At 37.5% G+C, this 18,407-nt stretch overlaps 1 protein-coding gene across 7 annotated transcripts in view; it reads left to right on the top strand.

Annotated features, from left to right (window-relative positions):
* frem1a (Fras1 related extracellular matrix 1a) overlaps positions 1–18,407 on the top strand; it is a 206,831-nt gene that overhangs the window by 173,299 nt on the left and 15,125 nt on the right. For 6 of the 7 annotated variants that reach the window (XM_017310424.2, XM_017310426.2, XM_017310425.2 and 3 more), the window contains 3 exons: positions 4–104; positions 266–351; positions 1,332–4,702. The exons of the other annotated variant lie outside the window; for it this stretch is intronic. In XM_017310424.2, coding sequence (XP_017165913.1) covers positions 4–104; positions 266–351; positions 1,332–1,534 — 390 coding nt within the window. In that variant the 3' untranslated portion in view covers positions 1,535–4,702. Of the gene's footprint in view, positions 1–3; positions 105–265; positions 352–1,331; positions 4,703–18,407 lie in introns of those variants that run through there. 7 annotated transcript variants of the gene reach the window in all.

Below are 18,407 nucleotides of genomic sequence, written 5' to 3'. Positions count from 1 at the left end.
CAGATGTGTCCTCAGAGCTGGACTTTTCAAGGAGGACGTTGTTACATCGTCAGCACTAAGCCCAAGCTCACATGGAGTGCAGCCAACACGGCCTGCAGAGAAAGGTATCATTAAACATTCTGTTATCACAGGGTTGATGGGTTTCACTGGATAATGTGTGGTGGTGGTGGGATCCATTAAAAATACAAACTCATTCATTATTGTTTGTAATGTGTCATTTGTAACTTTAAAAATGTTGATATTGTTTACTTGTTTTTGATATCAGGTTCATGGGAAGTCTTGCAAGTGTTCTGTCTAAATCTGACATGGACTGGTTGTGGGACTTCAGTGGAAGAAAGCCTTTCTGGATAGGTCAGTGCTCTGTAGTGAAGGAAGTTGAGATGATATTTACATAATAAATATCTTGTAATAATAATATTACAAGATGATGTGGCAGTATTATCACATCATCCTGATGTGATAGTATATTTTACTGTTAGAATATACCTGAACAAGAATGTTTAATTTTAAATAGTGCATTGCATACACATTCATAAGGTTCAGATTGTTCATAAGACAGGATTTTAAAGTTTTCTACACTTAATAATATGAAAAGTGTGCTGTGCGTATGTAGTTAGCCCCCTCCACTCGAATACCCCTAAACAAAATCCATCTACAAACAAGAGAAGTCGATACATCTAAGAACAGCAGTACTGTATGTATCGTATCGTTCTTAGGCCCATCAAGTAGGAGATTCTGTTGACAAAATATTAAACTAAAATGGAAAAAAGATCAACTTTATGTGTCATTTAGGTGTAAAGGGAATAAAAAACTGCCTACAGTCCTTGAAACCTGCTCATCTCTCTGTGGTCTCCTTCAGGGATCATTTCTTCTTTTTACTGCCTTTGGCTTCAGTTTTTAGAAAGCATGGCATCAAAGTTTTCCACACATTACACACATGTTTGCATACCAGTAAAATGTGATGCCAATAAACTTGTTGCAATTGCATGACAAATTAGAATGAGCTCGATCATTTCCATTCTGATGATTAATATTTTTGGTGGAAAATTTAGTTTACAGAGGAATGATAACCCATTTTATTTATTGTTTTGTTTTTAAGTGTCTTTTTTCTTCTCAGTTTTATTTATTGTTTTTGTTGTATTTTATTTTGGATTTTTAAAACACACACGTGAGACCACAGCACTCCCACACTGTTCTTTCCACTGGCTGTCTTCGCACTCTAGAATTGATTTTAAGTTTATGAAATCTTTGAATAGGCTGGCACCCTGTTACAATTGAAGTGATTTTCAGATTAATCTTGATAAATAAGAAAGTCTATTCTGTCATTTAAGGTCTGAACAGCAGGGAGGCTGAAGGACGGTGGGAGTGGGCGGGCGGTGAGCCTGTCAGCTATACTAACTGGAGGAAGACCCCCCCTCGCTCCAAAATGAAGAGAAACAGGAAGTGTGTGCTGGTGTTGAGAAACGCCAAGTGGCAAATTAGAGACTGCAATAGGAGCAGAGCTCATCGCTTCGTGTGCTCAGTTAAACTTTGAGGACGACTTGCAGCAGCGAGATAAGCTGCTACTGATGCTCAGGACTTAACCTGTCACCGAGGACCACTGGGGTCTTTTTTATGGCCTACTTTTATGATTTTATGATTTATTGTAGCTCTAAAGCAACTTTAGAACACTGTGCTTTATTTAACCAATGAAAGTATTAAAGTTTTTAATGATGGTGTGAAAACAGTTGGAAATCTTTCCACACATACTGCAACAGAACATTTCATCTCTGTGAACATTTTTTATTTTTCATATTTTACTTTTATTTTGTATATATTCTTGACTTTGTCTGAGTTTAATTATGTTTCCACAATTATGAACTGTAATTTAATGGTCAAATTCTTTGCTTTTGTTTCATTAAAATGGCCATGTAAAAATGACTAAAATTGTACTTTTACTGTATATATGAGCAGAATTTGGAGAATTCCCACCAAAGAGTTCCTTTTAAAGTCGTTCATGTCAAGTCTGTTTAATCGATTCTCTGTTGCTGTCCAAGCCCAGGCTGCGTTATTTAGATCAGGGCCAGAGGATTAGAACCACACGGGTAAGCAGTAATGTGATTATCTCCATCATGTGATCTCCCAGCAGAGCATGAAAGAAACCCTGTTATGCAGGCTGGGAGCCGTTCTCAGGGTTTCTCAGGCACTGAACAGATCCAGCATGTCATCCTTGGCTCGGTGAGTCCACACAAAACTGACAAAATAGGCGTTTAAATACTTGGTTTAAATTTAAAGCATTTAGATAACTGAAATATTTTTTTGTGCCGTAAGTAAGATAAAAAATCAAGTTAATACATATTTTTAAATGATATTTGAATAATATTAACACCGGTACATCTACATCTAATCCTATGTCTTATCTTGAATAAGACTGGACATCCTTAATGATCTGAATGTAAAGTAAGTATTGTTAAGTCAAAGCTGCAAATGGATTTTCTAGATATTTTTTCTTTCCTTCTTTGAGATATTGAAACTTGTTTTTGATTGAATATAAAAATGAATGCATATTTTATATATACCATCTGGATGGTGATGCATTCTTCTGTTCTTAGATTTTAGAGTCATCTAAAGTTATCTAGAGCTTTTTAACACATAACCACATGTTCTCAGAGAAAGTTATGATCTGGGATGATTCTTGACCACAGTTCCAAAGTTTTTGTGTTCTTATCTTTGATCAACTTTATTTCACTTCTACGTTGTTCCATTGTCCATCATGCTGACAAATACACAGATCACCAGCTTATTCCTGATTTCCTTACTTTTGGGATATCAGCCAATACTTGCATGTGAAACTGACGTTCTTGGCTGATTTGATGGACCTGCCCACCAGGTCACGTCTTTGGCTTTGGCTTTACTGAATAACAGGTTTATTTGGGAGTAAACCCTGAGTTTCACCATAAGAGCTGTGTACAAACAAAAGGCAGTGTAAGCTACAAACGATGCTCTTACAACCGTAACTGTCGAGAAAAGTCGAGCTCATCCCACTTCCCCATGCTGGAGATTTTAGTTTAATAGTAATAATAAATAAAATTACCTTAAAATTAATGACATCAAGACCCAACAGTAGAGTCAGACGGTAATAAAATGAATCTGGTTGTGTGTGTTGTTATTGTGTCCTGCAAACTTTGCTTTAATTCTACTTCTTTCTATTTAATCATAAAAAATCAAAGTCAGGCAGAAAGAGAGTCATGAAACAGGAAGAGCTGGTTTTCTGAAGAAAAGGGGAAGTTTCTGTCTTGCATCAGGCTAAAAATAGTTCAGACCATTCCTTATTTTAAAGCATTAAAGGTTTTTAAAGAATAAAATCTAAACATTTTGAGAGATTGGATAAAACCCACAGTAAAATACTTAAAATAATGACTTATAATTATGCCAATAATTAATATTGGTTTAACCAGTGGTTGATGTTGGTTTGATTATAAGAATATTTACACTTACTCTTACACTTGTGGAAGTACTTAAAGGTGAAACAAGTAACTGTAATTTGGTATCAGATAATTACAATAATGGATTATTATTGGGTTCTTTTCAGAAATGTCTGTAATAACTCACCTTATGATTATAATAAGAGTAACTAATAAGTTATGGTTATTATAACATTATAAATGAATGTTGAATCAGATAAACTAAAAGGTTATAAATGTGATTTTGACATTGAACTTGAAAAGGTGTAAAATGTTGTAACTGTAATTAAAGGTCACTGATGTTGTGTAGGAGGTAGATGGTAGGTGAAAGGTCAGGGGAAAAGGGGAACTGATAGGAGAGTGGAGGTGACTAAGGCCTTATTGCTAAACTTCAACTTTCCTAAGAAAAGGTTGGGCAGGAAACAGAGGTAGGAGGAACTGTTGAGCAACTTGGGGACATTAGAACAGACATCAGGTCATAATGTCTCCAGGGTGATGGATATGAGATCCTCTGTCCAAGTAGTCAGCCAATGAAACAGGCACAGCAACAAAGCTAGCCAATGCAAACGCACCAAAAGGTGGATAAACCCTTTATAAGGTGGGTGCAACAGAGGAATCTTTGGTTGGATCCTTCAGACAGCTTGGAGCCAAGATGGAGATGGACAAAGAACTCTGCAGCTGAAGAAGAGCCGGGGCCACAGAGCCGGAGACTGTTCTGCACATGGGGACCAACCCGTTAGCCCCGCAACATGTGGCTTCAAATCGCACTTCTCTCAACAGCTGGGTTTAGACCCCCAAAGACAAAGACCAAGGCAAAGATGAAGATAAAGACAAAGACAAAGAACAAAGGCAAAGAGGAAGAACTGGTGTGTTCCTTCCGTGGGACCAGGAAGATCGTGAGACGAGGAGAAGGGAGCTACAGAGCTGCAAGACAAGAAGCTGAGGACCGCTACGCGCATGAGGAAGTCACCCTGAGGCCCGAGACCTGCTGCTCTAAGTCAGTACTCTTCCTGTACTGGGAACCTCCTGCTGCTGCAACACCTTCTTCATCATCAGGCCAGTTCTGGGGTTCAAAATGCCAAACTCTGTTTGGCATAATCAAAGTTTCCCTTTTTTAGTTCTCAGTGTCAGCATTAGGGAAAGATAGGCTAGATCATTGATTTTACTTATTTGATTATTTCTGCTAGTGAATTAAGCTGTACTGACCCTTGCAAAATTGCCTTACTAATAAAATAATTAGCATTTAAGAAAATCTAAAAGATGTTGTGGACATTCAATTAATGAGTCACCTTAAAGTTCTTTGATGGTTGTGAAATAGCTATGAAGTTTGATTCTGGGAGGAAAAAGTAGAAATGTTTTATAGGTTGCTTTTAGCCAAAACTAAAACAACACCCTTGGGACTCGCCCGAGTCACTAAAACCAACCTGGTTCAGTAACAAGTGCAAGTTGTAATAAAGAGAAAGAGCGACCGTTAACAGGTGTGCTCTGTGAAGCTAGTTGGTTGCAAGCTACTCAATCTGGCTAATTCACAGGGTGAAAAAGGGTGGGACATCTGGAGGGGGAGGTCGTTAGAAACCAGGCTAGTCTTTCTCGATGTCAGCTTAAACAGAGTTTACTCAGTTCTGAACAGGGTAAAATCCCATCAGATTTAGAAAACTCAAATTACCCGTTAGATGGAGAGCTGGCTGCACATCTCCCTCCTCTGAGAAGAGGAAGTAGAGTGAGAGAGAAGGGGGGGGAGGTGTTGCGCAACAACAAACGTTTGAACCAGAACATAATGTTCACAGCTAAAATATTGATTCTCATTCATAAACCAAACCAGTACTCTTATATGATAAAGCAAATTTATAATTTCAATCAATCAATAAAAGAAATTTCCTTATTTACAAAACAGACATGCCTTGTGCCTCCATCAAGGGGGCTGCTAATAATAAGCTACATTTAACAACTTTGTTGCCACTTGTTTTCTGTTCCTTCTGTTGCCAAGCTGCCACTGCACAACAAAAACAGCAGAAGTGCTCCAATCAAAATAAAAGCACAATATACAAAAACCATTAGTTAACTAACAAAAAGGCAATAAGCTCTAAAAAGGGAGTACAAGTTGGGGTTATTTACACTAGGGCTGTATAAATAAATCAATTCAGCGATATATATCAATATTTTCCGCCCTCGGAAAGTATCGATTTTTCATCCGCGAGTATCAATCCGTTAAACCATAGGGGTCCATATAGCTCTTTTTAACGTCTAGTTTGTTACGGTGTAGCAGCAAGACTCCGCCTCCCTCAGTCTCACTTTCAACTTAAAGTGAGCTTAAAGTGCACTTTATAAACTACACACCAGTTTTTAAATTGTGTTAATAGGCCAAGTATAACCGGAGTTATGCTAAAATTAGTAAACCATATTTTTCTGAATGTCAGAGAAAATGTCAAAAGCGCCACCATTTCCCCGCTTTTCCGGTTATGTGAGAGGGAATGAGCTTCCAAACGTACAAAACGAAACGAAACATTAAATATGTGTTTTTGGAAATGTAAAATCTTCAATAAATAACGATGGGCTGTATTTTGTTGCTGAGAAACGAAGTAAAGTTGCGCAAGTAACCGTGAAAGAGAAGCGGAAAGGAGAAGCGGCGCAAATGGAGCATCGCAAAATTAATGCAAATTTCGACTGGTAGCATTCACTTCGTAATTAGTTTTTAGCTTAGCGGTTTCTATCCTGTATATCAGTGTTTCTCAACCTTTTTCGGCCCAGCGCCCCCCCAGCCTTTATCCAGGTTCCTCACCACCCCCCACCAAAGAATTTGCAGGCTACTTTGCACTGACTATTATTATATCATTAATATTACTATCACTATTGCAGATGTTTTGATTTTTATGCTTGTTTCTGTATTTATCATCAAAAATAATTTCCCAGAGAACAAAAAAAGTCATGGGAATAGAAATTATTTTCACAGGCGTCTACGAAAAATGCAATGAACATTCAAGTTAAAATCGGTAGGCCTAACAGCAGCCAATCAGAGTGGAAACAATATTCTTATTTTGTCCCATTTTCTAGTTGTTAAATATTCCACAAAATGACCAGATAAAAGATGTACAACATGCCAGTTTAACAGTGGTGGGAAGTAACTAAGTACAAGTACTTCGTTACTGTACTTAAGTACAATTTTCGTGTATCTGTACTTTACTTAAGTAGATTTAATAATGGATACTTTCTACTTTTACTCCACTACATTTTACAGTAAGTATCTGTACTTTCTACTTCACTACATTTCTACAAAACTGTCGCGTTACTCGTTACATCCAAGTCGCGTTGCGCTTTTTTTTCTGTTAAAATGTGAAGTTCAGGGATTTAAGGTGGCGCCGTAAAATCCAAGCAATAACGTGACTTAGTGTCTGTTGTCACCCATCGGCTCCACCTTTACTCGCACGCGGAGCTCCAGACATGCGCAGTGGTTTCCTCTGAGCGTCAGTAATATAATAGCGCTGCATAAATCATACAATAAAATCAGCAGCGCTTTGCTTTCACAGACGGTGGGACTTTGTCCAATTTTTAACGTCACTTGGAAGGAAAGCTTAAAGAAAGGTAAGATCTGTGGACGTGATGCTAGCAAAGCTAGCTGTATTGACTGAGAGATGTAGCATCTGCGATGAAAAAAAGTTGTCACTCATGCGCTGAATTACTGTGTGGAGGTGTTGACTGAGGTGTTGCATATATGGGACAACGCTGTGACCAAAGTGCAATATAGTAATATGACATTCATGGATGATCCGATTCTTCTGGACGGATCTTGACTAAAGTCCTATAGTGCTGAAGCCTCAGTGAGAGCCGTTCTTTGTTCTTGTAATGCTCTGCGTACACTGCAGTAGCTATTTTATTTCATTAAAATATCTTTATATTTAATTGGCGAATAAATAAAACAACGTCAGAACACAGAGCATGCTCATTGCTCTTTGTTTTCATCACCTGTCATGGTGAAAGACGTTGCAGCAGGAGGGAGGATGAGAACAGTCACGGTGCTCCTACTGCTTGGTTACTTCTTGCTTATTGGGCCTTGGACAGTGTTCATAGTTGAGCGTTGTTAATTGCTATGTTTAATGGTGCAGACAATTATTATTTCTGACATTGGCAATATGGGCAACCGCCCAGGGTGTTATTTTTTTAGGGATGGCAGGAGACCTCTGTGTATTGTGGCACAGAGATGAAAGCAAAACAGAATGAAGAAGAGTTTGAATTGATACTGGTTACATTTATTTCAGCTCCAAGTATTTCATATCTAGGTGGGAAAGTGAATCTTTCAGATCAATTTGAGAAGCAATTTTGATAGGTGCACTTAATTTTATTGTCATGTAGCACGGGGTGCTGGTTTTGATTTGGTCTTGGGTTCAGTGGTCCAGACTACAACTCTGCTACGTGGCTCTTTGGTTCCATGTCCTCCTCTGCCAGTTGGATTTCTTATGTTAGGACAGGAGACGAGATGTTTCCATCCCTGAAATTATGATGCATAGAATCACATATCTAAGTCTAAACTATGTTACAGAGTAAACTCAATAAAAACATGCTTTATCTGTGGCATTGTTCATTAAAATGGCACATTACTGACGTATTAAAATTAAATACGATTGGTTCACTTAATGATATTAGTGATTAGGTAATGCATTCAGCAAGTACTTTTACTTTTAATACTTAAGTATTTTTAAAAGCCAGTACTTTTTTACTTTTACTTAAGTAAAATGTTAATGTGGTACTTTGACTTTTACTTAAGTACATTTTTGTCTGTGTATTTGTACTTTTACTTAAGTAAATTTTTTGAGTACTTTCCCACCACTGCAGTTTAAACACTTTGATCTATTTCCAAACAACAGAGCTCTGCAACATTAAAACATGGATAGAACTGTAACTACATTAATCATAACTCTTCTTCTCTTCAGTGTCAGTTTCTGGTGGTGCAGCTCTGTGCTGCCTTCAGGAGAATGGGACATCAGAGTATCATCCATAAAACTTCACCCACATGGCATTTATTGTGCAAACCAAAGCTTTCAGTGGAAAAACTAAAGTTCCAGGTTCCTTTTAATGCCATACAAATATGAGACAGAAACATGGATTATATCTTTTTATAGACCTGTCTATTGATTTATAGATTGATAGTTTTACTGGACAGAAATTACAAAGAACAAATCTGGTTCTTAATCAAATCATAATGAGTCAAAAGTGTCATGGAGTCATCAGCCTCATGACATTAACACTGACATGAAAAATAATATTGAAGAAATAAATATATCAAATCTAATTAAAAACATAAATAAGTGATCAGTTCTTTACTGTTATGGTCTGTAAAATATATTTATTCTCACTACTAGATATGGTCTCAACAAACCCATGACACTAAAACAATATTATTTTACCTTTTATCTGGAAATAGTGTCTGTTTATTCTTGCCATACAGTCTCTATATTAATTATTGCTCTAAAGGTCTTGCCATACCAGTTTATTCCTCTGCATTTACTTTAGTTTCTTAGTTTATTCTTGAATTTTGTTCTTCATTCATTTCCATTTGGTTTTATTTGACTAGTTTTATCCTCTCTTGGTTTATTGCTATGTTCACTTTAGTTTGTTTTTTTTCCTGTTGCTAGATTTATTTGATCGTTTATTGACGGTCATCATCAGTAATCTCATCACCTGCTGCGCTTCCTAATCGTCATGCTTCACATCATGTGTTGATTTTTTCACTGTTCAGCGTCGGATTCTCTGTTTTTATGCCATAATTCATATCAAGTTCGTCGCTCCGTTTTATGTCCCACTTCTCCTGTTTCAGAGTTTTGCACAATGTGCGCGTCTTTTTTTTAAGGCCCTAAGGTGCAGGGCGGTCGGGAAGCGTATCGATGGGGAAAAGCCAGACCCACATAAACCTTTTAAAACAACGGAAACAATTTCTGCATTCTAATTATTGAAATTTAAAAGTGCTGTCTTGTTCTATCACACCCGTTTCATACCGGACCACTTACAGCACCGTGTTAACGCTATAAAATGAACGCTCTCTATCGTGGTATCACCCATGGAGAGATTTCTTTATTTCTTTATTTAAATTGGTTAATTTTTCAGAGGGATACACAGTGAGGGTATCGTGATTTTAGCTACCAGTAGCAGGAGAACGGAGCTGCGCCAAGAAGCTAACAAACACTGAATAGAAGAAGAGCTGCCATCGATACAGTTGCAGCAAAGCATGGTTTAATGTTACACAATACAGTTTTACCAAGTTGCTCAAAGTCTAAACTGGTATTGTTGTGCATTTAAGGTGTAAAGTTTACCTTAGACCAAACGCCCCCCAAAGGCATCCCAGCGCCCCCCTTTTGTAAAAATGTCCGCCAGCGCCCCCTGCCGTCCTCTGAACGCCCCCTGGGGGGCGGTACTGCCCACGTTGAGAACCGCTACTGTATATAAAGGATTACCTGAAGAATGAACATGGATTGATAACATCCCAAGCGGGCGCGCAGCGGCGCTGTGTTTTGAGCAGGAAGACGAAGAAGAAAAACCCACAGCCGGAATCCGCGGCGCAGTGAGGATTTCCATGATAACACTGGCTAATCGATCATTCTTATTAGCAACAGACAAAGAGACTGAGAGAACGATGAGATCCTGGCAGTCTGAGAGGCAGCTACTCAGAGATCCAAGCAGGGGAATAGCGGCGCTGCGTAGCTGCAGGGAGTCGATCACTACGGGGTGAGGCGGAGCCACTACTTTAGCAGTTAGAAGAAAGCAGCTTACAGCCACGGCTAGCCAAGGTAGAAACGCCTTTTTCCCCATAGTCTAAAAAACTGCATTTGTGGCTACATTTTTACTCCAAAATGCAGCCACAGTGTCAAAAGAAAAAACATAAGTGCAATCATTTGCATATTGAGAGTCTACAGAAGCTGATAATCTCCCCACTCTGCTCCTGGATTACCGTTTAAACTTTTGAGTTTTATTTCAAATCCACATGAATTAAATGACAGAAACTAATTCTCTCACTGCATCTTTGATTCATTTTGTCCAGCTGCAGACTGTTAGACTGTCCAATCACAGTCAGGTATTGTGTAATTGGTGCTTTTAATCAGTTTTCAGTTAACTAAATTCAAGTCTATGGAACACAAAATGTCACTAAAGTCACTCTGTCCTAAAATCTTTCAGAAAATTGTAAAAATGCACTGAATCGTATCGGACTGTACCGTATCGTATCGGGCAACGAATATCGTGATACATATTGAACCGTGCCCGGAATATCGTATCGTGAAATTATTGTATCACTACACCCCTAATTTACACTCCCACCAAAATTATAAATGAGTTTACACAAGAACAGAACTAATTCTCTCAAACAAAATAACCCATGTATACATTACCTTAAAAACTTTCTAACAACAGAATAAAAACATGTCATGGCTGTTCAGATTATTTACAGTCAGGGGTCTCTTCTGTTGCCTCCGCTACTGTGTTTTTATTATTTACCTCTTCTGGGGTAAATAATAAAAACAGTCTCAGTAACTCGCTCCCCCACTTGTTGATGGTTTTGCTGTATCGCTCCGCCCCGCCCACGCGGCAAAATACGCGCGTGCTCGTGATGAGCACTGAGAAAGCACGCGCGTAGCAAGCACACGTTTGTTCGCCAGCTGTGTGAAGCTGACACCCCATCCACGTCAAAAAAATCAGCAAATAGTCTGAATGGTTAGTGCTCCGTTTGTGCAGTTTTGGTTTCTGAGATATTAAAAATTATTTTTTAGGTCATCCAGAGTTCACCATCCCCCCATATTGCTCCAAAACAAACCAAAGTGGGCTACTTCGTTAGTGCTCCGTTTGTGCAATTAAAATTTTCCTTTGTGCAGCTTTCGTCTTTGCGATATTAAAAGTTATAATTTTGGCCGATGACGTCACCGTCACCCCATCTTGCTCCAAAACAAAACAAAGTGGGCTACTTCGTTAGTGCTCCGTTTGTGCCGTTGAAACTGTCGTTTGTGCAACTTTCGTCCTTTAAATATTAAAAGTTATAATTTTGGCCGATGACGTCACCGTAACCCCATCACGCCCGAAGGTTCACTTAGGGACAAATTACCGAACAAATTACCGAACCAAACATTCCTATCAAATAAATGTTAATAAATGACTTGAATGGGGTATATGCCACCGGGAGGAGGCCTCGGGGAAGACCCAGGACACGCTGGAGGAACTATGTCTCTCGGCTGGCCTGGGAACGCCTAGGGATTCCCCCAGAGGAGCTGGAAGAAGTGGCTGGAAAGAGGGAAGTCTGGACCTCCCTTCTGAAGCTGCTGCCACTGCGACCCGACCCCGGATAAGCAGAAGAAAATGGATGGATGGATGGATGGATGGATGGATGGATGGATGGATGGATATATGCCACAGACTTCCGTTTTAGCAGATCCGCATTTTTATGCCACTTAGAATGGTTCCGGTGCACATAGGCGTAGGAAGCGGGGTGGACGGGGGGGTCATGTCCCCCCCAATATTGGAGACAGTCACATTCGTCCCCCCCAATAATTTCACTGCAGTTGCGAAGAATTTTTAAATCTTCAACTCGCATGCTTTTATTTTGAAGGCGCACAACAGCGCATTCAGCAGAGCGCTTCCTCCCCCTCCCCCCTCTGAACTGCTCATAGTAAAGGCAGCAGCAGAGAAACTGTCTGAATGAGGTAAAGTGTCTGTCAGGAATATTGCCATGAATATCACTCGGTTATAACATCTTGTTGTCAGTTTACTTTTATATGTAGAACTAAATCTTTTTGGTTAAGCGGTTTTAATTCTCGGATAGTCACATGTCCAAAATTTTACTGCTGTTTAAAAGTTAGCTAGTCGAGTAACAATGATTTAGAATGAGACTGAAACAGCAGCAAAATGAACCTTTTTATTATTTAAAGTGAGCAACACCTGATCATACTGACCACTTAACATGTATTTATTTTATATTATATTATATTTAGGAGAACAGCAGTGCTAGAATGATGAAGAAAGGTGAAGAAACTGGTGAGAATTTTATTTAGTTTATTGAAATATGTATGAACTGTTTTTAATTTTTAAATAAACTATTTTATTATGAGAGGAGCAGGTCAGGAAAGACATAGGAGAGCCAGGTGGAGTTTCAGGGTGTGAAGATATAAAATTATATTAATTTCAATAAAACCAGAAAGGAGAACAGGTGAAGACTGATGTCAGGTTAATTTCTTTCAACGTTTCAATATTTTTTTCATTATTTCCACACCATAAGGGTAATGGCTAGGAGACAATAAGAAACGTGCTTGAGGAGAGTAACTATTTGCTACACAGTAAATAAAGTTGAGATGTATAATAATGTATACATCTGAAAATTGACTTGTTTAAATTCTCATTCTGTATGATAAAACCATACTTTTTATATTTAGTTCACATTCTGACACTGTAGTGTCTGTTATACATGAATCCATGCAGGAACATCAGGCTGCAGAAAGTCAGAGGGAGGCAGAGACAGAAACACATATCTGTAGATATTTCAGTTAAATGTTTGTGGCTGAAAATGACAGGAGAATAAAAACATTTAGTCTTTTTGCTTCAGTGTTTTTATGGCTCATGTTTGGTAAGTTACTGAATGCAGAGCTGGAAGTGAGACTGAGTTAACAGTGAGGAGCTAAAGGTCTGTTAGATGTGAAAAGTATAATTTTTATTTATTTTGTAGATCAAACTGTTGCACTGATGTAGAGAGATGTTCAAGAAGAACAAAACTTGTTTTTATAGATTTTATTTTTGTTGGTCAAACTGATGTATTGAGTTTAAAACTGCTGAGTCCTATTTTATGGGCCGTTTTCTACTTTGGTTTTAGAAAGAGGTAGAACCAATTCAGTTACCAGTCAATTTATATCAATGCATTTTGACCAATAATCAAATGTCTTTTGACCAATAAGATATTTCAGAATCTGGTAGCCTGTATGTGCTACCAGAGTATTTAGCTTGCTAGTTGTGAGGCAAATTCATTCCAGGATGAACACTCATTCTAAAGTGAGTGTTCATCCTGGAATGACGGTCATTATACTATGCATAACTTTAATCTGATTATTGGATTGTAAATAAAAACATGTTAGAATACATGTTACTGAAACAAGGGTCAGATTAGAGCATTACTGACGTGTTGATGGCATAATTGTTTGATATTTCTGCTCAAGCTATTTACTGATCTGTCAGGTTTCCGATATGCGCCCCCCCTAATGACAGACTCGTTCCTACGCCCTTGCTGGTGCACAGGCAACATTATGTTAACAGGCAACATTATGTTAACAGGCAACAGTATGTTAACAGGCAACATTATGTTAACAGGCAACAGTATGTTAACAGGCAACAGTATGTTAACAGGCAACAGTATGTTAACAGGCAACATTATGTTAACAGGCAACATTATGTTAACAGGCAACAGTATGTTAACAGGCAACATTATGTTAACAGGCAATAGTATGTTAACAGGCAACATTATGTTAACAGGCAACATTATGTTAACAGGCAACAGTATGTTAATAGGCAACATTATGTTAACAGGCAACAGTATGTTAACAGGCAACATTATGTTAACAGGCAATAGTATGTTAACAGGCAACATTATGTTAACAGGCAACATTATGTTAACAGGCAACAGTATGTTAACAGGCAACATTATGTTAACAGGCAACATTATGTTAACAGGCAACAGTATGTTAACAGGCAACATTATGTTAACAGGCAACATTATGTTAACAGGCAACAGTATGTTAACAGGCAACATTATGTTAACAGGCAATAGTATGTTAACAGGCAACATTATGTTAACAGGCAACATTATGTTAACAGGCAACAGTATGTTAACAGGCAACAGTATGTTAATAGGCAACATTATGTTAACAGGCAACAGTATGTTAACAGGCAACAGTATGTTAACAGGCAACATTATGTTAACAGGCAACAGTATGTTAATAGGCAACATTATGTTAACAGGCAACAGTATGTTAACAGGCAACATTATGTTAACAGGCAACAGTATGTTAACAGGCAACATTATGTTAACAGGCAATAGTATGTTAACAGGCAACATTATGTTAACAGGCAACATTATGTTAACAGGCAACAGTATGTTAATAGGCAACATTATGTTAACAGGCAATAGTATGTTAACAGGCAACATTATGTTAACAGGCAACATTATGTTAACAGGCAACATTATGTTAACAGGCAACAGTATGTTAACAGGCAACAGTATGTTAACAGGCAACATTATGTTAACAGGCAACATTATGTTAACAGGCAACATTATGTTAACAGGCAACATTATGTTAAAGCAACATATGTTAACAAAAGAAACAAATATGTTAACAGGCAACATTATGTTAACAGGCAACATATGTTAACAGGCAACAGTATGTTAACAGGCAACATTATGTTAACAGGCAACAGTATGTTAACAGGCAACATTATGTTAACAGGCAACATATGTTAACAGGCAACAGTATGTTAAAGGCAACATTATGTTAACAGGCAACAGTATGTTAACAGGCAACATTATGTTAACAGGCAACAGTATGTTAACAGGCAACAGTATGTTAACAGGCAACATTATGTTAACAGCAACAGTATGTTAATAGGCAACAGTATGTTAACAGGCAACATTATGTTAACAGGCAACATTATGTTAACAGGCACATTATGTTAACAGGCAACATTATGTTAACAGGCAACAGTATGTTAACAGGCAACATATGTTAACAGGCAACATTATGTTAACAGGCAACATATGTTAAAGGCAACATTATGTTAACAGGCAACATTATGTTAACAGGCAACAGTATGTTAACAGCAACATTATGTTAACAGGCAACAGTATGTTAACAGGCAAAAACAAATATGTTAACAGCAACATTATGTTAACAGGCAACATATGTTAACAGGCAACAATAAAAAAAAAAAAAAAGTTAAAAAAAACAGGCAACATTATGTTAACAGGCAACATTACAGGCAACATTATGTTAACAGGCAACATTATGTTAACAGGCAACAGTATGTTAACAGGCAACATTATGTTAACAGGCAACATTATGTTAACAGGCAACAGTATGTTAACAGGCAACATTATGTTAACAGGCAACAGTATGTTAACAGGCAACAGTATGTTAACAGGCAACATTATGTTAACAGGCAACAGTATGTTAACAGGCAACAGTATGTTAACAGGCAACATTATGTTAACAGGCAACAGTATGTTAACAGGCAACATTATGTTAACAGGCAACAGTATGTTAACAGGCAACATTATGTTAACAGGCAACATTATGTTAACAGGCAACATTATGTTAACAGGCAACAGTATGTTAACAGGCAACATTATGTTAACAGGCAACATTATGTTAACAGGCAACAGTATGTTAACAGGCAACATTATGTTAACAGGCAACATTATGTTAACAGGCAACATTATGTTAACAGGCAACAGTATGTTAACAGGCAACATTATGTTAACAGGCAACATATGTTAACAAACAGCCAAATGTTAACAGGCAACAGTATGTTAACAGGCAACATTATGTTAACAGGCAACATTATGTTAACAGGCAACATTATGTTAACAGGCAACATTATGTTAACAGGCAACAGTATGTTAACAGGCAACATTATGTTAACAGGCAACAGTATGTTAACAGGCAACAGTATGTTAATAGGCAACATTATGTTAACAGGCAACAGTATGTTAACAGGCAACAGTATGTTAATAGGCAACATATGTAACAGGCAACAGTATGTTAAAGCAACATATGTTAAAGGCAACATTATGTTAACAGGCAACAGTATGTTAATAGGCAACAGTATGTTAACAGGCAACATTATGTTAACAGGCAACATTATGTTAACAGGCAACATTATGTTAACAGGCAACATTATGTTAACAGGCAACAGTATGTTAACAGGCAACATTATGTTAACAGGCAACATTATGTTAACAGGCAACATTATGTTAACAGGCAACATTATGTTAACAGGCAACAGTATGTTAACAGGCAACAGTATGTTAATAGGCAACATTATGTTAACAGGCAACAGTATGTTAACAGGCAACATTATGTTAACAGGCAACAGTATGTTAACAGGCAACAGTATGTTAATAGGCAACATTATGTTAACAGGCAACAGTATGTTAATAGGCAACAGTATGTTAATAGGCAACAGTATGTTAACAGGCAACAGTATGTTAACAGGCAACATTATGTTAACAGGCAACAGTATGTTAACAGGCAACAGTATGTTAACAGGCAACATTATGTTAACAGGCAACATTATGTTAACAGGCAACAGTATGTTAACAGGCAACAGTATGTTAACAGGCAACATTATGTTAACAGGCAACATTATGTTAACAGGCAACAGTATGTTAATAGGCAACAGTATGTTAACAGGCAACATTATGTTAACAGGCAACATTATGTTAACAGGCAACATTATGTTAACAGGCAACATTATGTTAATAGGCAACATTGTGTTAATAGGCAACATTATGTTAATAGGCAACATTATGTTAACAGGCAACAGTATGTTAATAGGCAACATTATGTTAACAGGCAACATTATGTTAACAGGCAACATGTTAACAGGCAACATTATGTTAACAGGCAACATTATGTTAATAGGCAACAGTATGTTAATAGGCAACATTATGTTAATAGGCAACATTATGTTAACAGGCAACATTATGTTAACAGGCAATAGTATGTTAACAGGCAACATTATGTTAACAGGCAACATTATGTTAACAGGCAACAGTATGTTAATAGGCAACATTATGTTAACAGGCAACAGTATGTTAATAGGCAACAGTATGTTAATAGGCAACAGTATGTTAACAGGCAACAGTATGTTAACAGGCAACATTATGTTAACAGGCAACAGTATGTTAACAGGCAACAGTATGTTAACAGGCAACAGTATGTTAACAGGCAACATTATGTTAACAGGCAACATTATGTTAACAGGCAACAGTATGTTAACAGGCAACAGTATGTTAACAGGCAACATTATGTTAACAGGCAACATTATGTTAACAGGCAACAGTATGTTAACAGGCAACAGTATGTTAATAGGCAACATTATGTTAACAGGCAACAGTATGTTAATAGGCAACATTATGTTAACAGGCAACAGTATGTTAATAGGCAACAGTATGTTAACAGGCAACAGTATGTTAATAGGCAACAGTATGTTAACAGGCAACAGTATGTTAATAGGCAACAGTATGTTAACAGGCAACAGTATGTTAATAGGCAACATTATGTTAACAGGCAACAGTATGTTAATAGGCAACAGTATGTTAACAGGCAACAGTATGTTAATAGGCAACAGTATGTTAACAGGCAACAGTATGTTAATAGGCAACATTATGTTAACAGGCAACAGTATGTTAACAGGCAACAGTATGTTAATAGGCAACAGTATGTTAACAGGCAACAGTATGTTAATAGGCAACATTATGTTAACAGGCAACAGTATGTTAACAGGCAACAGTATGTTAACAGGCAACATTATGTTAACAGGCAACAGTATGTTAACAGGCAACAGTATGTTAACAGGCAACAGTATGTTAATAGGCAACATTATGTTAACAGGCAACAGTATGTTAACAGGCAACAGTATGTTAACAGGCAACAGTATGTTAACAGGCAACAGTATGTTAACAGGCAACAGTATGTTAACAGGCAACAGTATGTTAATAGGCAACATTATGTTAACAGGCAACATTATGTTAACAGGCAACATTATGTTAACAGGCAACAGTATGTTAACAGGCAACAGTATGTTAATAGGCAACAGTATGTTAACAGGCAACAGTATGTTAACAGGCAACAGTATGTTAACAGGCAACATTATGTTAACAGGCAACATTATGTTAACAGGCAACAGTATGTTAACAGGCAACAGTATGTTAACAGGCAACATTATGTTAAT

This window comes from Poecilia reticulata, chromosome 18, assembly GCF_904066995.2.
Source record: "Poecilia reticulata chromosome 18, P_reticulata-male-v2, whole genome shotgun sequence".
Lineage (NCBI taxonomy): Eukaryota > Metazoa > Chordata > Actinopteri > Cyprinodontiformes > Poeciliidae > Poecilia > Poecilia reticulata.
This window is presented reverse-complemented; position numbering and strand designations above follow the sequence as displayed.